The sequence below is a fragment of the Vidua chalybeata genome, chromosome 1 (genome assembly GCF_026979565.1).
Source record: "Vidua chalybeata isolate OUT-0048 chromosome 1, bVidCha1 merged haplotype, whole genome shotgun sequence".
Taxonomy (NCBI): domain Eukaryota; kingdom Metazoa; phylum Chordata; class Aves; order Passeriformes; family Viduidae; genus Vidua; species Vidua chalybeata.
This window is the reverse complement of record NC_071530.1, coordinates 118,930,631-118,952,160: the sequence shown is the minus strand read 5'-3', so window position 1 is coordinate 118,952,160 and position 21,530 is coordinate 118,930,631. Positions and strand designations below refer to the sequence as shown.

Here is a 21,530-nt window from a genome sequence, read left to right as displayed (position 1 = left end):
TTCTGGAAAAGGTCGTCCCTGCATTCTTCATTAACAAATGAACAATTTAACAAAAAAAGACCCAACATCTTTTTATGACACTTTCTGCAACTGGTTGTGTCAAATTTGAGTTTCTGTCATTAACATTGCACTTGCAAAATCATTGTGGCTGTATTGACTTTTCAAGAGAATGTTTTTTTTATTTTTTATGGCTTACACTGGGCTTATGTGCTGCACTGTTTTGTTCTAGATCTCATGAACTGCGGTCAAAGATTCTTTCATTGCAGTTGCTTCTGTCCATTCTGCAAAATGCAGGACCAGTCTTCAGGACAAATGAGATGTTCATTAATGCTATAAAGCAGTACCTATGTGTTGCACTGTCAAAAAATGGAGTCTCATCAGTTCCAGAAGTTTTTGAACTTTCACTTTCCATATTTCTTACCCTCCTGTCAAACTTTAAGACTCATCTAAAGATGCAAATTGAGGTATGTTACATTAATTTCTAATTAAATGTGTGGGAGGTGTTAAGTGAACAGTTTTTTATATTTGTGTAGCTTGGTGTTGGTTAAATAAATTTGTTTTCCTTTGTGACTCAGAGCTTTTGTGTAAGACTTCCCAGATTTTCCTTATTTTGAAGTTTTCTGTTGGTTGTGGCATGGTACTATCACAGAGTGTTGCTGAATACTCAGAAATGAGTAGGTTTGTGGCTAAGTTCAACCAATTTCAATATTGTAATTAAGAAAGCCTAGCCGAGTACTGCTTATTATAAATTAAGAAAATGAATACCCTCAGGAAAAGACTTTGCAATATATGGTTTTGCAAAAGATTTTTAGAATAGAAACTAATGTCATGAAGGGCATTGTGGATTTTCTTTGAGATCACTTGAACAGATTTCTTTTTCTGGGGAAGTCCCAGCTGTTCCATTATTGTAGCCACTTCCCTTTGCTTATCAGGGCCTCTGTCAATATATGTCCTGAATAAGATCTCATTTCCTCTAAAGGTGTGCACACAATTTAACTCCTTGGACTATAAATGGAGATTAGTCCATATTCTTTGTAATAAATTCTCGGAGTCCTGGCAGGCATTGTGAATTTTCAGTGGGTCAGTTCTAAGTCATAGGGCAAAGGAAGATGTATCCCTATATGGGCCATTCACTTAAGAGTTGGACTCAATGATTCTTGCAGATCCCATCCAGCTGGAATATTCTGTAATTCTGTATATGGTGGGTTAGTTCTTGAGATCAGCTCTGTGCATGAGGTACAAGCAGCTTCTCAGAACAACTCTGTTCAACCATATGGATATCCTCTCATGGTGTCCAGTGTGTTAAAGATCTTAATTTTGTGGTGAATAAAGTAGTACTGTGTGCAGTGTGTCCCTGCTGTTTATTTTAGTAATTTTTTGTCTGGGGATTCAGGTGCGAATACTGAAGCTGACAGATTGCCTCATCCATGTCGAGCTTAAGTATATGAAGAGATGCCTAAAAATGTTGATAAATCTTGCTGTTATAAGGACCTTGAGTTCAGGGAATTCACTTCATCTGTGAATGTCGTTGGACAAGTTGATGTGTTATGGCAGCTTTGGAGGAAGAACCTCATTTTGACAGTAGCATGTCAGAAAATTATTGTGTTGTGATCACTTACCAGGTTATTTTGATACTTCTGTGGGGAAAACCAGTCAGATTTACAGTATATGGTTGAACATAGATTGGATAGAAATGATTGAATGTGCTTTGAAAATATGATGTATTTTAAAAAGCTTCAAGGCCATGCTCAGCAAGACTGTAGTGTGTGTGCAGGGTTTGGCACATCAGACAGACTGGGTGGAGCCGTTCTCAGTCCCACAGCCTGCCTCCCAGAAAGTGTTGGACTTGCTGTGTTCAGAGAGCTTACAAGTCAGCATGTAGGTGGTGAACACATTGCAGTCAGCTTTCCTGACAGAAATTTGATTTCCATCACTGCCAGCCTTTCACAAATTCCTAATAGAAAATGAAGACATGCAAGGCAAACGGTTATAGGATGCCCTGCACTAATGTAGCAGGTTGTAGAGTATGCTAAAGACCATCACCACATATCAGGGCTACATTTACTTCTTGTGAATAGCAAACCCAAAAACTTGATGCTGCTGAAGTACCCATCTATTACAAAGTACAGGTTACAGCAGTTTCTAGAAACTTCTTTCTTTTTCCTGATTGTGAGCTAAGAATTCTTCTTTCAGCTACTGATCCTAAAGGTTATTCTGAAGATGTGGGTAGAAATGTAGATAACTTCACATGCAGTTTGTATCTTGAAGCTGTAAGGAGAGCCATATGCTCTGATTTACAATATGCAAAATCTATATATTTTGGGATTGAGGCTGCATTTTTCATCTGTGTAAGAATTTTCTGGCATGTTTAAAAAGAAAAGTTTCAGATTCTGTTGAAAGTGACCCTCCCATGGCCTGTTGACTTAACTATTTAGCTAACACTGCCCTCTGACTGTAAAATAGTTTGAGTTGTACCTTAGTTGTATTATAACAGTAATTCTGAATGGGTTAATGAATATATTTGCAGCAAATCAAATCCTAGATATCAGAGGAGTTGGGGTGTCATTTAGCTATGCTTACCATTACCACCCTTTCATAACTGTGAATACCTTAAAACTCATACTTCAGATGACCAGACATAATAAATAACTATTTTCTGGTTTAATTTTCCAGTATATTAGGAACAAAGTCTCAACTCTGTGATGTGAATTGCCATAAGTTATATACTGATAAACAGCATTTTTAAGTAGCTGACATGTAAACCATAACTATGGTTTTGGGAAGTTGTTCATTCCAGGATATGCTTTTCCAAAGGTGACACCAGAAGCAAGAAGACAGCTTGGTCTCAGAGGCTTAGAGATCTGAAGTGCCTTGATAATATGCAGTGCTTCCAGCTATTTTCTCTTCTGGCTTAGATTTGGGTTTAGTTTTTGTCCCTGAAACCTTTTTCTCTGCTCCATCAGTGACTTATTTTTTAAATTTTCTACCAGAAAAGAAATACTTTTGCTAGTTCTAGAGAATTTATAACATTAGTGTCTTTCAGTAAAAAAATCAGAAAACTCCAAATGTGTAACTGAAGGTTACTCACAGCATGACATATATTAAATTTTTGGAGAAGTTGAGTGGCTTGAGACTCTCAGCAGTCCTCTAGTAAAACTGTGTGTTGTGGATTTGGATCCACAGGTGATTGTGAAGAGCTGAGCTCTCAGAAGTACAGAACATGATGTAATGCCCTGTTCACTTTTGAGTTCAGGTGCTGTTACAGCAGTTGCTGCTGCCCAGGAAAGAAGCAAGAAGAAGCTTTAGTTTAGCTGCTAAGCAAGCTTGGCTGAATTAGTCAGCCTATGGTGCTGATGAGTCTGGTGAGGAACTAATTAATATGGAATAAAATAGTTTCTGTTCCAAACAACAGCACCTGTACTAAAATATTTTCAGGGCAAACTTACCTGTTTTCTAGTAAAGAGTAGCTTTCCTGTTAATGGAGGTGCTGCATGCTGTGCCTGACCAGTTCCTATCTTCCAGTAATCATCTAATACTGTAGATTGTTTCGTTCGTGTTAAGATGTTTCCTTTCTAATCAAGGTCCAATTCTTCAAATTTGCATACGTAGCTGTTTGTTATATTTGTACCATAATGTCATCATCTTATAGATGAAGTATTTTTGTCATGAGGTAATATGCTTCTATCAAAATCCCAAAGGACCTCTTAACAGCAGTTTAGGCTGCTTCTTAGGCTGAATTGTCCTTCAGGATTTGACATTATTCCAAATTCTTCTGCTTTTGAATGCTCAGAAAATAAACTGGGGCAGCACTGCAAAAGCACATAAGTAAATAATTCAAATTCCTAATTTGCATGTATCAATTGTAAGTTGTATTTCTTCTTTTCCTCCTTTTTTTTTTTGCCTTTTCATTCTTTCCTGTTCTTCTAAAGTGCTGCTTTCAGAAGTATGTCAGAATTTTGACCATCGAAGTTAGTGACTGTTTTTGTAATAGATTTTTTTTTTCTCCCTCTTCCTGGAATATTTTTTAGGTTTTCTTCAAAGAAATTTTCCTGTATATCTTGGAAACTTCTACTAGCTCATTTGATCATAAGTGGATGGTTATACAAACGCTGACACGGATATGTGCAGGTATGAAGGACTGTTGTGTTCTAGATTTTGGTTTTTATCTCAAAGAATAAACCTATACTTGCCTTTCATTAAATTACCTGGTTTTTGTTCCAAGGTTGACAATGTCACTTTATTTATAGATGCTCAGAGCGTGGTGGACATATACGTGAACTATGATTGCGATTTAAATGCAGCAAATATATTTGAAAGGCTGGTTAATGACTTATCAAAGATTGCTCAAGGAAGGGGTAGCCAAGAACTTGGCATGTCCAATGTTCAGGTAAAAATTGCACCAAACTTCATGAAGTTTCATGTTTCTTGGCACGATAGATTGAGACTAAACTCTCCAGTCCACTAACTAACTGTTTATGAAATCTTTTCTAGGAATTAAGTTTGAGGAAAAAAGGATTGGAATGCTTAGTATCGATCTTGAAATGCATGGTGGAGTGGAGTAAGGATCAATATGTAAATCCCAATTCCCAGACAACCCTTGGTAAGACATATGATGTGTTTCTTCTGCCTTTAGTAATAAGGTGCTACAGGACTTCAGTGTGTTTTTCCAGTATTTTGATGCTGTTAATGTCCAGACTATTTTTCTTTTGGCAGAAATACTGATAAGTTTGGTGTCATTTAAACAAGTTGGCTTTGTTGTCTTTTCCGAATTGTATGAATTCCTGGAATGCTACTGGACTGAAAAATGTCTAAATCCTGTTATTTTCTGTATTTCTGATTTTAAAAATGTCTCAAAACTTTCTTTGAAGCTCCCCTGATTTTTATATAATTTCATATTGATTAAATAACTGCTAAAGCAAGCTGAATAGAGAACATTTTTTACTTATTTACTGAATATTTACTTACACACTTTATAGCTGTACAAGTTTGAATGTTGTAAGCCATGAAGTAACTAAATAATTACTTGTTTTAATGTTGCTTTCATCCAACCTAAGGTTATGCCAGAATTTTCAGATTAAGCACTTAAAATTGGTAGGTGAAGCAGTAAACTTTCTAGGAGTAGTTATCATGGCTGTCTTTGTGAACTAAAAGCACCAACTCCTTGGCATGCCTAAATTCTTTTAGACACTGTGTTTCAAAAACTTAGAATAGTTGTTCCAGGTTAAAAGTGACACTGGATTTGAAAATAAAATATTAAAGCTATAAGTGGTTTTCCCAGGTGTTGGGTTTTTTTTCCCAAGTGCTGGAAATTATAGTTTAATTTAAGACTTAAATTTCAGTATGTGATGAACTGAAAGAATTCTCCTTGATATCTTGTAGTGACTTTTGAATAATTATTTACTTTCCCAACCAAAATAAAAGCAGCATATATAGATATATATAAAATAAATACATAATTGAAGATAACCCTGAGTTTTAGAAGCCTGCATTGAGGATTTGACATGTGATTTTTGTTTCTTTTCACTGTATGTATTTTGGATATATGTTATCCTTTCCAATTTATAGGCCAAGAAAAACCCACAGAACAGGACAGCAGTGAAACCAAACACCCTGAGACAATTAACAGATATGGAAGCTTAAATTCTTTGGATTCTACTGCTTCATCAGGAATTGGCAGTTACAGCACACAGATGTCTGGCACTGACAACCCAGAGCAGTTTGAAGTCCTAAAGCAGCAAAAGGAAATAATAGAACAAGGAATTGACTTGTGAGTGCCCTTTTATCACCCCATGGGAGGGTGGATTCTTTTGGAGCTATGAAGATTCCTGGGTTTTTCTTCCTTCTCCTCATAGATACTCACCTTGTGTTAGGAAAAAAACTCTGGATGTAACAGCACTTCCTCTGGTGAAAGAGTGCTGAATGGTGTCCCCTTTGGAGCCTGTCAACAGTGTTTTGTGTTAACCTAATTCCTCACAGCTAGAAGATGAGTACTCTGAATGTTTGTTCTTTTTTCTCCAGACCTGCTTGTCTAAAAATAAGGTTTTTATATTTGGATAAAAAGAACATTGGACTCGTGATCATTTGAATGTGACCTGTTTTAATGTATATGTTACTGTTGAAAATGCCTGTATGCTTATGCTGATTAGTCCTTATGATTAATTAACTTGTCATAATTAGAACTGGAGGATAGTATAATTTCTCAGTGCAGTCTGACATGAATCTTCCATGTGATTTTTATCTTTGTCACCTTAATCTCTTCAACGAGGTCAGTTTTATGCAAAAATGAAAGTTTCCTGTCATATAGTTCTGGGACCCTGCACGAATATGCCTTAGTCCTTTAGGTCTTCTGTTTCTTTTCGTTTCCTGGTCTATGTTTTGTATGTTATCATTTTTACAGGCAACTAATGGATTTGTTGATTGTTTCATACAGATTAAGATAAAAATCAACAGTATAATTGTTCTTTTCAAGATTTTGCTGTCTTTGTGGAATATTTTTTTCTTCATGAGTGCCAGAGTAAATGGAAGTGGCTCATTCCTATCTAATGTGCAGTTTCATAGAGGAGAAATATTTAATATGTAGATTTTTCAGCATCTTATCCGAAATGTCTGGATTTCTTTACTTAGGCTGGTACAGCTTTCTGCATGGGTAAAGGGATTAACTTTCATTTCATCTTACTCTTCATTGTACAGATTCAACAAAAAACCAAAGAGGGGGATTCAGTACCTGCAAGAACAAGGAATGCTTGGCACTACCCCTGAAGATATTGCTCAATTCTTGCATCAAGAGGAAAGATTAGATTCAGTAAGGAAATTGTTTTCCTGATTGTTGTTTGTGCTTATACTGATGTGTTTATACTAATTGCAAATCAGTTGATAGTGTTCAGAGTGTGTAACACATTATTGTGGAATGAAGAAAAGGAAACTTTGCTCTCTTCTAAAATTTTTAAGTTCAAGGAATTTGAGTTGGAGGGTGCAGTAGAGCTCTATCCTGTGCTCTATGCATCCTTTGGTTCAGCAAGGTGTAAAGCAAGAGACTGACCTACTTGATCTGACTCAAAACTTGTACTTAGTTACTAGTATACCTTGAAGCAACTTTGTAAATCCTAAACACTTTAGTAAGGAACTGCAAAAGTATCTGTCCTTCAGAGATAGTGAAAATAATAATATAGTGCAACAACATTAAAAGCATTTTTTTCTGCTCCCAGAGGAAAGTTAGTTAATTGAGATTAGCTCTTTGATTTTATTTATAGCTAGCAGCTATTGCTGGACGTGGAAGGGTCCTGCAATATCTGGGTGGGAATATCTGATGTTAACATTGTCATGAGAAATCTAACTTTCTGAAACAGGTGTGTTATGCATAAAGGCCACACCCATTGGTGCCCATGTTTGCAACTGTGGCTGAAGACACAAATTTCAGTATTAATGCTTAGAATCAGACATTAAAACATTTTTTTAACCTCAGTTTACATATCCAGGCATCTTTATCTGAATGCATGCTCTTTTTCTTTGTACTGTATTTTGTTGACAGTGATCAACTCAGATGTATTTTGAGTACCAGCTATTTTTATTTGAGAATCCCTTGCATCTGTTTGAGATCAGTACTCCAGGGGAAAAGGTTGAGTTTAGTAAGCTTTTCATTCCTGTAATAAGTTTCTTAACTACAAACATCATTATAGCAGAGAACAATCATTAGTAATACTGACTTTGTCTTGTACACGTGTGGAATTCATCTAACAAAAAAATGGCATGTGAGTAAGAGCAGAGAAGGAAGAATATAGGCAGATACGTGTGAGCATGTAAGAGCATTATGATGGAATATATGGCCAAAATACTTTGCTTCAGACAATAGAGGAGAAGCAGAAATGGATCTCAATTAACTGCAATACACGCCTCTTAATGTACGACATTTGACTGTTGTTGTTACTTATTTTTCAAATACAAATACACTAGTTTGTCTTTTCTATTCTTATTTTAGACTCAGGTTGGGGAGTTCCTGGGAGACAATGATAAATTTAACAAAGAAGTCATGTATGCATATGTAGACCAACACGACTTTTCGGGAAAGGATTTCGTTTCAGCTCTGCGCATGTTTCTAGAAGGATTTCGTCTACCAGGAGAAGCTCAAAAAATTGATCGCTTAATGGAGAAATTTGCTGCTAGATATTTAGAATGTAACCAAGGGTAAGATATACTTCTTCTTCAGAACTTTGGAAAGCTGAGTAATTAGTAAGAAATCCTAATAATTAAATTTGCTATTCTTTCTCTCCTTTTCGCATTCAGGCAAACTCTTTTTGCTAGTGCAGATACTGCTTATGTTTTAGCTTACTCAATTATCATGTTGACAACAGATCTTCACAGTCCACAGGTATGTTGCTGGAATAAATATCTGTGTAATTCATAGGCATGTAACTTTCAGGATTTGTGACAATGTAGTTGTAAAAGCTTGATGTCAAATTTAGTACCAGCATGTGTGTAAGAAGTAAGGTAATGCACATTCGTGCATCTTTTAAGTAACAGGATTATGTTTCATGGGTGCTGAGGTTTTGAAGTTTTTTTGGTTAGGCCTTTCTGTAAAGTAGATTTCTGCATGATAGACAGTTTGGTCTGAATGACAAGAAAAAGCTTTTTTTTTTTTTTTTTTTTTTAATGTATGTCTAATTTGATGTACATTTGATCTGTGGATCCTACCAAATGTTTGACTGTTGGAATGAACTCATGGCTTTGTGGTATATTGTAGATTTAACAGTGTAGTCTTGGATGTGTTGAATATCTTAAAATGTCTTCTGAATCTGCAGGTTTATCCTTGATGGTAACTTCTCATGGGCTGGGCAGTTTTATAGGGAACATTGTAACTGATAAGCTTGCCTCATTTGTTGATATTTACACCTACTTTCTGCATTTCAGGTTAAGAATAAAATGACAAAAGAACAGTATATTAAAATGAATAGAGGTATCAATGACAGTAAAGATCTCCCTGAAGAATATTTGTCTGCTATCTATAATGAAATAGCTGGAAAGAAGATTTCAATGAAAGAAACAAAAGAATTAACAATACCCACAAAATCCACTAAACAAAGTAAGTAGTAGTATTGCTAGCTTTCTTCAAGGGTTGGATCTTCAGTTTCATGAAGTTCTCCTTTTTAAAACAAGAGTTGAATGAAGCAAGCACCACTCACTTAACTCACAGTGAGTCCTAGCTTCTAATTTCATATCCTTTTCTTTTTAACATAAATGCATGATGCTAACCTCATATCTGCATTAAATACAGCTGCTTATTTTCACTTCCCTTTGCATCTGAATTCCTAGCAATCAGTGCATTGACCATGAAGGAGGCAGATTTTGCTGTTGAGCATCAGCACAGGGAAATTGGAGGGCTCTATGAAGTCACATGGTTGCCAATAGGTACAGAGCAGAACACACTTTGTGTGTCTTCTTTTTCTTAAGTAACTGTTGTGATTTCCTACAATAACCAATTTGTCTTCAAATATTTTGCAATATTTGATTCTTAGGGCCCTAATTTGTGCACTTTATTATCTTTTTCTCTCTCAGATAACAGAAAGAAATTTTGTGTTTTGCACAGTGTGAAGATTGAGATGTTACTGATTCTAGTTTTTCTACAGAGAACATTAAGAGAGATTTAACTTTTTCCCGACATATTTGTATAATTTAAGTCCTAGGTTAGCCTTATGAACAGATTGCTTGCAGGAAATTTGCATCTGAAAAAAAGAAATACTCTTGTTTTCAATATTCATTCACTTAACACAATGTTTTATTGTCATTTTTAAAAAGATGATTATTACATGCTACTTGGATTTCACTATCTTCATGAGATGGAGGTTCTGTTATGGAAATGAAAAAGTTTAATGTAGTTCTCACACTGAAAAAGGGTGTCTAGTTATTTTTACTGTTATTTTCTCTGCGGGTGGATTCCATGAAATATCTCTTCATTTAAATTTGCCTTAGTGGGTGTGATATTTATGCTGTCAGTTGAGGTGATGGAGACGAAATCTCTGTTGTTCAAATCTTAAAATTCTATAAAGTTTTAAAAATAGTTTGCATTTAAAATACAAGTTTGCCTTAAGTTAAATTTTATCTATATTGTAAAAGAAATATGAGAAGGCTGGTGTGATAATTTCAGAAAGTAAGGATAATACAAGAATGCTTCTGAATATTGTACCTAATGAAAAATGTAAAATTATTATATTCCTAAAGATACCATTGCTAAAGATGCACAAATGAGAGAAAAAATGTGTTTGCAGGTGTTGCTAGTGAGAAGCAGAGAAGACTCCTATATAACTTGGAAATGGAACAAATGGCTAAAACAGCTAAAGCTCTTATGGAGGCAGTGAGCCACGTTCAGGCCCCTTTTACCAGTGCTACACACCTGGAGCATGTGAGACCCATGTTTAAGGTGAGATACATGTTTAGATAATCACATAGAATATCACAGTTTCTTAATATAAAATGCTGACTGACAGGATTTATTGAAAATATCTGAAAATATCTGCATATGCTGTGCTTTGTTCATTTTGTGAGTTATTTAACTTGCTACAGGAAAGAGGATTTTGAGCCTTCTAATCTAGTTTCATTTACCCTGGAATTTAAGTTTCTGTGCTGATAGAAGAAGCATCTTAAAGCAATGGAGCAATTATCAGGAAAAACTTTTATCTAATGTTGTCTGTTGCAAATTAATAATTTAGAAAGCTAGGAGTCTGGTCCAGTTTAGGGGAGGAAGCTGGAGCTGTATTAAACTATTATTCTAAGCACCTCTCTGCTATTGTGTAAGTGCAAAGCTGTCTGCATCGCCAATGCCTTTTCTATAGCAGTGATTCAGATTCATAGATAGAGTGTGTTCAGTAGTGTAGGATGCCTCAGTGTGCTCTTGGATGTGGTCTCTGGAATACCTCACTCACAGCAGTCATCTGCCATTGAGATAAACTGTTACAGCTTTACCTTACTCTTGTTTGTGCCCTTGTTCAAGTCATGGTGCTTACATGACCCCTTTGTGAGCTGCTCCAGGGAAGTATAGTCTCAGACCACTGCCACTGAATAAACAAATGGTTCCCTGGAGGGATATGCTGTGAGGTTAGGTGGAGCTCCAGGCCCAAGAATCACAGAAACATTTGGTTTGAAATGGACTCTTAAAAACTTTGAATCCTGCTGTTAACCCAGTGCTGCCAAGTCCACCACTAAACCATGACTTGAAGTGCTGCATTTACATGTCTGTTAAATGCTTCCAGGGTTGATGCCTGCACTGTTTCCTTGGGCAGCTTGTTCCAACTTTTGTCAACTGCACCTGTGAAGGAATTTTTCCTAATATTCAATCGAAACCTCTCCTGGTGCAACTTGAGGCCACTTGCTCTTATCCTTTCCCTTGTTACTTGGGAGAAGAGACCAACTCCCACCTCTTTTACCAGCTCCATTGCCCTTCTCTGGACTCACTGCAGCCACCTCCATGTCTTTCTTGCAGTGAGGGCCCAAAACTGAACACAGGATTCAAAGTGTGGCCTCACCAGTGCTGAGTACAGAGCACTGCCCTGGTCCTGGTGGCCACACTTGGTGGCACAAGCCAGGATGCCATTGGCCTTCTTGGCCACCTGGGTACACTGAGGATCTCTGTCTAGGATTGCTGTCTGTGAGGCAAAATAGCGAGTTCTTTGTCACCTTATTTAAAAAAATTAGCATAGTATTTGATTTGTACAGAGGAACACTAAGCACAGACCTTGTTAAAGATTTACTTTTAGGCGGTTCAAGGTGTCACATAGCAGAGATGTACTATACTTTCTCTCTGCTGATTTCCTGAAGGCTGAAATTAAATAATTCACATGCAGGAATCTGTAAAATTCATAGTGTGATTTTCTTCAAGATACCAGCCCTAATACTTCCTACTCTTTACTTTCTGAAAAGTGTATTTTCAAAGTTCATTTTCAAAGGAGCAAAATATGAAGCACCCTGGTTAAATTAATACCCTCAACATGTTTCGTGAAGGTGCAAAAAATAAGAAGTTGTTACTTGAAGTTACTTGAGGATGTTCATGAACTAATTAAAGTACTGAGGACTGTAGTGTAATGTATTGACCAGAGGGCCCTCTTCTCAAAAACAAGTGAGAACTGTGGAATGTGAATACCTAATTTCACATTTTTTTATTTAAACTTAAATTTTCAGTAAAAATTTACACGTTTCTGGATATCTCACCCATTGATGTCCACATAAAATTGATCATTGTAACTGTTTACAGCTACATTGGCTGAATATTTAAAACAGCAAAAATTCACTTCATACACCCATCTAAGCAGCCCAGAACTGATTGTCTGGTTTTGAGGCTTGATTTTCACCTGCATTAACAAAACAGCCTACAAATAACAGCATACATCTAGTATACAGTATACAGACCATTAGATAATTTAAAAGAAATATTACAGTTTTGTGATTTTTTAAGATTAGTTTTGGTTAAAATAGCCGGGAAAATTAGGAAAGCATTGGGAAAAAAACATACATTTCTGCACAAAAAATTATAGAATAGTTTGGGTTGCAAGGGACCTTTAAAGGTGATACAACAGGACCTTAAATCCTGAATCTGTGAATTCATCGAATGCCTTTAATACTGTCCCACAGTTACAGCTTGGTATGTGCAAGCATTAAATGCTTTTTGAAGGTAGTGCTTTTGGAGCTGCTGGCTTAAATGAAACCAAAGCTCTGTGGTGCATCATTTTATTATGAAATTAAGTGTGAAATCTGTTGCTCCTTGCTGTGCCCATTGATTCTGTATTTCATCTGGGGTAACTTCAGGTAAAACTATTTCTAAAATCATTCTGGGTTCCCTGGTGTTCCCTCTCTGTAACTCTGTGTAGTTGCAGCAGGATCCTCTGCATCTTCTCACTGTTTTTTCTGCCTTTGGGAGAGGGAGCCTTGACCACAAGGAAAGGACTATATGGTCTCTTTTGCAGTATTCAGTGCCACCTAAGGCAAGAAGAATGGGAAATAGTAGTAGTGGCTTAGGTACAAAAAGGTGGAGGGGAAAGGGCAACAAAACGAGTAGTAGAGAGATAAGGCAAGAGTCGTGTCCTGTATTTTGTTGGTTTTGTTGTTGTTGTTAGCGTACCATAATTTTAGTGTGATTAATAAAGTTTGCCTTCTTTTCACTACCCTCCTTTTTTTGTTGTTTTTTCTGGTGTTACCAAGATAAGCTAGTCTTACTTAAGTATGTACTTTTCATCATAAATCTGTTATATGGTGTGTTGGTTATTACAGTAACTGTTTTCTCTATTTTTCAATGTGCAAAGGTAAAAGTCGTCCTGAGAATGCTAAAACTCTAACAGACATCTAACTGACTTCAGGACTTGGTTTTCACAATTATCTGAAGATGGCTGTTTGTTGCTGAGGGAGAGGACAAATACTTTTGAGGGGAGCTCCACTCTGCATTACTTCTGCCTCATTCTATGTCTCATGTCTCTTCTAACCACACTTTCTACTATAATGAGTTTCATGTCTGTGTATTCTGTTTCCTTTTTGTCAAAAGACAGCTTCAAGGTTGATTATGTAAGTTAAGAATGGAATTTACACTTCAGCAAGATGGTGAAACTGTAACATTCCCTTCAAGTACCAACAATTGCTGATAAAACACTTGCTTTGCATACATTGCAGTTGGCATGGACACCTTTCCTGGCTGCATTCAGTGTTGGTCTACAGGACTGTGATGACACCGAAGTTGCCTCTCTTTGTTTGGAGGGTATCCGATGTGCAATCCGGATTGCTTGCATTTTCAACATTCAGGTAAAAAATTTAAGATTGAGACAATACTTTGATTTATGTACTAGCAAGATGTTAGTGGGATTCTAAGTGTCCTTGCTGCTGAAGCTGTGCACTGCAATAGCTGGAGGCTGCCTGCTTCTGACATTACTATTTCATCTGATATTTGACTGGAAGTGTACATGAAGTGGCCTTTATTTTTTCTGGTGTTTTGTGGTGAGTGCTTCCATGCCTCTGCACTGAATGTTAGTTTCCCTAGAAATTTACTACTTTTATGTCAAAGTATTTTATTTCTAGCATTGTTACAAAGGTGCTTAGATGTGTTGTGTTTTATTATAAAATGAGTGTCTCTGTCCTGTAAAATAGTTTCTTTGTGAACTGTATTTGAAATACTGTTCTCAACTTCAGAGAGATTATACTAATCCAAGATGTCTATAGATGGATACCCTTTTAACAGTTATGGCACTAGAAATGGCATTCCTGATGTAACAAATGAATGGATCTTGCATGAAGTGTAATGCCAAGAATGCCAGACTCTCTGGCTCCTGAGGGCAATAGTGATTAAACTTGGGCTTTTTTTGGCTTTTGTTTTTCTATTTAGAAACCATTGGTAGGGAAGGTACAATTATGTTATTGTAGATTATTAGTTAATAAATGGAGTACTGGTCGGCCATAAGTCTGTTACAGAGATAGCTGAAGAGAGGGGCAGACAAAATCCATATGTTTGGTATTGTGTTATTTCATGTGTCTGTTGAAAATGCTTGCCAAGAGAACACACATCAACCCAAAAACCATCTGTATAAGACTAAATAGAAGATGTGGTACTATGATACAATGGGAATTGCTTTCCTTCTTTCTCCCTTTGTATTTGTATTTGGCAAGTTAGATACCACTAATGTGGAAAAGCACATCAGGATCTGTGATACAGCTGCTTAAAAAAGCCTATTTGAGATCACGTGAGGTTTCTTTCCTCTGTTTTTCCATCTAATTTCTGCACAACCACCTGTCCCTGAGCTGAACAGACTTAAAAATTTGATAAACAAAGCCTTCCCTGGAGCCTGCAGATGTTCAGTGAAACACACTCCAGATACTTTTGTTTCTAAGCTGCAGAAGTGGAACTGGTACCAATACCAGTTTCAGCAGCTGCAGAGTTTAGCTCCCAGTCCTGCAGTGGTCAGCCTTGCTGGGGAGGGCAAGGACATGTTTGCTCTAAGATCCCTATGATTTGGTTGTACCCTTCCATTGGCTTGGGACATTATTGAACTGGAAGTGTTCCAAAAACAAGTTTTTAAATGTCAGAAAATGGGAAGCATTGCTTTTGCATTTTCAATATAAGCATTACTACTTCTTGGTTTTCTGTGGAAATTCTGTTTTGTTGATATAAACAGTACTGGTTTGTTGGTGGTTTCAGTATTACAGGATGATTCCAATTCACAAGGTCTTGGTTAGTTGGGATATTGTCTGACTGCTGAAACCAGATAGCTCTGATGGTTTGAAGGAGACTGGCACATGTGTACTTGAGCTGATTTAAGGATCTTTCCTGTTGGAATAAGTTTTTCCTCATGTGCTTAATCAGTGATGGCAACTTTACAATTTTCATTGTGTAAATGTACAGAAATTAAGATTGGTGTTTATTAAGAGTTAACATTCATTTATACACCTTGAGAGAAAATGGAGGGACCTGGATTCCTTTAATTTTAAGAAAATTTCCAGAGTACACAGTATAGTTTAAGTTATGCATGTTCACCTCTAAAAGCTTAATTACAGATCCTGGTTTTAATTATTTATACTTTTAATCTTAGACTTGTCACACAGTCTGACTTTTGTCTTTAAGCATCTGAGAAAAGATACACATTGAAAGGATGTACTTAATCTGCTTATATTGTCAGGTTTAAATTTCTGGGTGATGGTCACATTGTTCAGTTGTTTGTCTTCTGCTGTGCTGGCTTAGAAAAAGTGGGGAGGGGGGAATACCTGCAGGAATGAGTAGGACTGAAAACGTTTTGTTTTTACGGAAGATACGCAGTTTGTAGACTCTAAAGCTTCATTGCTTAGCACTCTTTCTTTGAGACGTCATTTTTCTGTGCTTCTACATCATTTTCTATGTCTTTGCCAGTGCACCCTGCAATAATGGTTGGGTTTGAATGTGGCAGTCAGTGGCTCAGTGGCAGTCTGTCCCTTCTACCATAGCCCACTGTTACAGTGTTAGTGTTTTCTCTGGAGAATCCCCTTCTTCCTGGGTTTGTTTTTTTTTATATTTGGTTGTTTTCTGTTCTCAATGATTTTTTACTTAAAAATAGCCCTAAATATCCAAACAGTTAAATATATTTCATAATTGTCATTTGTTTATCTGGTGTACAACCATTTCACTTTACAGCCTTCAGTTTATACATAACAGGAGAATAAAATGCACTTGTGGGCTTGACTGTAATCCCCTTTTTGCCATTGTAATTGGCTCATGTGAGATCTGAGGAGTTCTCTTTGTTGCTTACAGATACCATACACATAAAAATTGGGTAACTGGGTAGAATTTTCTTTTGTGAAATCTGTCTAGATTATGGTCACTTGCTGTTTACCCATGACAGTTGCTTCAGAAGCTTCTGGGGTGCTCCAGATGGTGCAGAAAGTCAAATACGTTTTGAGCAATTCCATAGGATTGGCATAACTTGCCTTTTAGATTCATTTTAAAAATTTTGTTGACAAAAAGATGCCAATGTTTCATTGAGTCTGCAACGCAGCATTTTCAGAGTAGGTCTGAGGATAGTACAAGACTATGGAAAACTTAGCTAAGTAGCAACATTTCTTCTGAAATAGCATCCTGTTTTCCCAAAAAAAGACCAAACCAGAAACATAAACACATCTTATGTGTTCTATGCTGTCAGAGATTACACTTCATGTTCCTGAATAGAAGGAACCTGATTTCATCCCACAGATAACTTCTTACTGGTGAAGAACTTGAGATATTTTCACTATGCTTTGGAAATTGAATTCTAGGAAGAGAAAGGTAAATGGTATAGTTGATGAAATCATACAGATTGTGGTAAGAACAAGAAATGGCAAAAATATTTATGAGACTTCTGTTTCTTTCCCTCCCATTTGTAGCTTGAAAGAGATGCCTATGTTCAAGCATTAGCAAGATTTACATTGCTTACAGTGAGTTCTGGTATTACTGAAATGAAGCAGAAGAACATTGACACCATTAAAACTCTCATCACAGTGGCTCATACAGATGGAAACTATTTAGGAAATTCCTGGCATGAGGTACAAGTCATTTGTACGTAAAGTGTAAGAGAAAGCATGTTCACTGATTTTTCAACACAGTAGTATGCTTGTTTGTGCATAAACACAATGGGGTTTAGGTAAGTGCTGCATGTATTATATTTATTAAAGCAGCAAAACATGTGAGAAATAAAACGGAGAGAGACTAATCCAGTACCTTTTAAATGTATATTCATTTTAGGCAAAAAAAAACCAAATTTTTTGACCTCAAGTAATGGAATTTTTTCTTCTAAAGATCTTTGCTTGCTTTTTATTATTTCAAACTGCTTTTTGTTGGTAAACAACTTTTTTATTCTCTGGAATAGATTCTGAAATGCATCAGTCAGCTTGAACTGGCACAGTTAATAGGAACTGGAGTAAAACCTCGCTACATCTCAGGGACAGTGCGTGGCAGGGAAGGTTCTTTTACTGGAACAAAAGATCAGGCACCTGATGAATTTGTGGGGCTGGGACTGGGTAAGTGATGCAGATATGAAGTATTTCATTTAACTGGTTTTGTTGAGAGAACTGTTTAAATTTGTTCTGTGTTTTTATGTTCATTTCTGACAAAAGACCATGAAGTAGTCCTTGTAAAACTTACGCTTTGAATAGACTTACTCCAATTTCTGGAATATTTCGTTTGCTCTGTTATTATTGCTAGGGTGGAAAATGTAAGATTATATATATTATTCACTTCTATTAAAATATCACTTTCCAACTAAAAATGGATTGCAGATGGTATGACCAGGTTTAATAATATTGCAACATTAGTGTGCCAAGTATTTTACCAAGCAAGCAAGTCAGTATGTGTAGGTTAAGCATCTGTTATGGAGCTTTGTGAGAAATACACAGAATTCAAACCAAGTGAGAGATTAATTTAGCTTAAATTCTGAAATTCCATTTCTTTCATTTTCTGGTTACTTTGGTACTGAGTAAGTGCCTTTTTTAGGCTTGAGCGCCAAAGTACACTGTTTCTTATTTTGTTTCTTATCTTCCTAGAAGAGTATAAGACTTACCTTAAATTTATCTTTAGAATATTGGGAGTTTTGTTTGTTTGTTTGTTTTAAGTGGGAACATAGTTAAAGATCTATAGGTGTAGGGTATTACAAAACTCTGGAAGCATCAAAGTGTATATTGTCACTTCGACTGTGAGAAAGTTTCAGTTATAGTGTGATGCTCCTGCCTTTTGAACTTCACCCACAGCCAAACAAAAGCTTTTTCTTCCCTCAGTTTTTCATGTAACTTTTTTTTGAGTAACGATAATTTTCTGTTTTCCCTGATCTTAGCCCCCAGACTAGTCCTAATCATCCAGCTTTGTGTACTCTCAGACCGGTTTTCTTCTTCTGTAGTCATTCCTTTTCTTTCCCTTCTGCTCCCCTTTGGCCTGCCTCTCTGTACTCCCCTCACCTTGCCAAGCATTGATGAAGGGAAAATGTGGGCTTGGAAATCAATTAATCTGCCAACGTCTCATACACTGAGCTTCTTCCTGCCCTTCCAATATGCATCCTTCAGTTCAGTGTTCCCTCATGACTTGTGAAACTTGGCTGCTTCCAAATGCTGGCAATTTCTCTGTGCTGCAGTGGCAGGACTTTAAAGGTTTTAAGTCCTCATAACTCAAGAATGCAAGTGGTATTCAGGTGTCTCTAAATCATACTTGCCACTCACTAGTATAGGTCCAGTTCATAAAGACCTTTTGCTGCTGTCAGCTACATTTCTAGGGAAAACAGTTTATGCCCAAATGCATAAAATGTTTTTTTTTTTCTGAATTGAATTTTTGGAATGCTTATTACAGTGCACATATGGAAACTTGACTTTTTTTTTTTTTTAATAATGTTGCTTCAATCTTATAGGAAACCGCTTAACTTGGTTTTTATGCACTAAGGGGCTGTTAGAACGTTTTCTCAACTGTTTTAGTTATTTTACTTCTTTGCACAAATCCTTTTTTTTGCAGATAGTTTAATTTTCTATGATTACTCCAAAGTATGCATTGTAACAATGGGTTTCTTGCAAGCTTTCTATAAACCTAAATTCCTGTGAAGAACACATAGTGTGTATGTCCATATACACAGACACATATTTTACAGGAAAATAGTTGTTTAGAGTGAGTCAAGTTGCAGTCTGGTGACGGAGAAACTCCATCTTTCAGACCTACTTGCAAAATCAGATATGGATAAGCAGCAGCACTCAGTCTTCTTGCTGAAGATAATGTGTTTTTTTTTTAAACAAAGATAACAAAACCAGACCCAAAAGCTCCTTTGCTCATTTGCTGCCTCAGCAGGAATTCAGGTGTGTCTGTTCAGGCATCTGCATTCAAATGTCTTTATCTCTTGTGCTACCTTCCTCTTGTGACCCTTTTTTTTTTTGCTGTACTTGGAAATTCAAAACATCACAAGCATGGGGGTTGTAAAAGTGAATGAATAAGCATCATCTATTGCTCCTTTGGTAGGAATATTGCCTTACTTGGAGTTGTAATTGTGAAATTCACATTTCTTCTATGTCAGTTTCTGCTGTGAGTAGGTCATAGCCAAAGTGTACCTCCTGGGTAACCAGAAATCCTCTTTGGACAGGGGGAATCTGAGAAATCTCTTTTTTTGCAAAGCAGAGTTACCTAGCTGACTCTTGTGTTGCATTGTTAAAGATTTCACAACTGTTAGAGTGTAAGTCTGCTGTCTGTTCAGGTTTTCAAGCACTGAATTACAAACCCTGTGATAACAAGGAATTCTCACATAAGCTGGTAAAGTTGGTTAAGGTTCTGACTCCTTGGAAATAGCCCTTCAAATTCTCTTCACACTCTGCTGCTCATTTGATGTTACTTTGCTGACTCAGTACCAAGATTCAAGCTCACTGACACTGGTAGCTTGTGTGCTTACAAGAGAGGTCTTGATCAAACCCAGTGGTATTATACATTGCTGAGATACTAGTATGAGGTTACATATGTATGTACAGAAAATAAATGCTCTAGAAAAGTACTTCAGGTAGGTAAGCTTATAGATTTGACAGTCAGTCATCTCCAACCACTTCCAAGTGTGGATGGAACACATCAAGACTCTGAGGCAGGCTGAAACATGAGAAGTTTTTCTCTCAGCAAACCTCTGAGATCAGAACTACTTGCCTTCTTTCAGTGTTCTGTTCTTTACTGTATTGCTTTTTAAAAAAAAAAAAAAAGCCCTGCATACAGGGTATGTGGAATTACCCAAAGTGATTACAAGATTCCTGCTCTTCTTTTAATGGTGGTTCAAGGGGAGTTTGGAGATTGCTAAAAATTTCAGAGTTTTTCTCACTGCAAAGTTAGCACTTTCTTCATATGAGCTTTCCCAGATGTGGGTTACAGTTTCAAGCCTCCAAAATAAATAATTGCTGGTTTTATTTATAGGTATTTCTCACTATTTTTGGGTGATAATTTTGCTGTAATTGAGATGTAGCTTAAAGATGGAATTTTGGTGGAAGCTCTTCTTTCTGAATGATAAGAAATAAAATCTTTTGGGATGGATTTACTCACTTGATGCTAATTAAGTGTGAAAAATTCTCAGTCATATGTTGTGTGTTCTAAGTGGCAAGATTACCAAAGTTTCATTGAAAAATGGAGGATAAAAAAGGGAATTCTTGTGAGTTTTATTTTTTCACTTCTATCTGTTGCTCTAAATGTGGACAATTTTTGGAGACTAATACAATTTATACATAGATAGAGATATAATAATTAGGTAATTAGGGTAATTAGGACTTACACCAACATGCAACTGTTCACTGAGATGGCCAGCTGATGTAAGGGAAATTCATAATGTGCTTCTCTTTTTTGTGAATTAAAAATATATTTCATTATACTTGTAGTGGCACAACTTTTATTCCTCTTTCTTCCCAACCCATTCTGTAGTCTTTTTTACACATTTTTCAATTTTTTCTCACTGTAGTTGGTGGAAATGTGGATTGGAAGCAGATAGCAAGTATTCAGGAATCCATTGGTGAAACTAGCTCCCAAAGCGTTGTTGTTGCTGTAGACAGGTACTGTATTAAATTTCTTGTTGCCTGAAGTTTTTCAAGCAGTATTTGAATACCCTGTGCTAAGAAAAGGACCTTACTAATTTATTAATTTATTTGGAAAAAGCCTACATAAATACTACCATAGAGAAGTGCTTTTCAGCTGGCGGGGGGGGGCAGGGGGATTTTTTTTTTTTGCATCATGGGTGTTTGTGCAAGAAGGAGCAGGGCAAAGATTAGGCAAGAAACTTCTTTACTGATAAAAAAAATTACTGCAGAAGACTTAAAGAATGGAGTCTGTTGTAGTGTCTGCTGAATCTTGATTTGCTGTATATAGTAACAGATTTCAAATCTCATTTTGCCTTAGTACTGAGGGCATTATTGTCAGAATCTTTTTCTCCTAAATGTAATCACTGACTCCCTTGCTTTCCTCTAGATTATGTAGATGTTGTCTGAAATGACCAAAATTATTATTCCAGTCTTCCGTTCTATGAATCACATTTATTTTAACTAGATTTGGCTGGGCAGAATACATATTATGAACATTC

The 21,530-nt window shown here is 36.5% G+C and overlaps 1 protein-coding gene across 1 annotated transcript in view; it reads left to right on the top strand.

The window, feature by feature from the left end:
- ARFGEF1 (ADP ribosylation factor guanine nucleotide exchange factor 1) overlaps window positions 1-21,530 on the top strand; it is an 84,973-nt gene that overhangs the window by 46,038 nt on the left and 17,405 nt on the right. Inside the window, exons 10-23 of the mRNA XM_053965802.1 lie at window positions 230-464; window positions 4,029-4,128; window positions 4,248-4,387; window positions 4,492-4,600; window positions 5,566-5,767; window positions 6,691-6,802; window positions 7,976-8,181; window positions 8,281-8,365; window positions 8,905-9,076; window positions 10,260-10,411; window positions 13,645-13,773; window positions 16,852-17,010; window positions 17,334-17,484; window positions 20,916-21,006. Of these exons, the coding sequence (XP_053821777.1) occupies window positions 230-464; window positions 4,029-4,128; window positions 4,248-4,387; window positions 4,492-4,600; window positions 5,566-5,767; window positions 6,691-6,802; window positions 7,976-8,181; window positions 8,281-8,365; window positions 8,905-9,076; window positions 10,260-10,411; window positions 13,645-13,773; window positions 16,852-17,010; window positions 17,334-17,484; window positions 20,916-21,006 (2,043 nt within the window). The remainder of the gene's footprint in view (window positions 1-229; window positions 465-4,028; window positions 4,129-4,247; window positions 4,388-4,491; window positions 4,601-5,565; window positions 5,768-6,690; window positions 6,803-7,975; window positions 8,182-8,280; window positions 8,366-8,904; window positions 9,077-10,259; window positions 10,412-13,644; window positions 13,774-16,851; window positions 17,011-17,333; window positions 17,485-20,915; window positions 21,007-21,530) is intronic.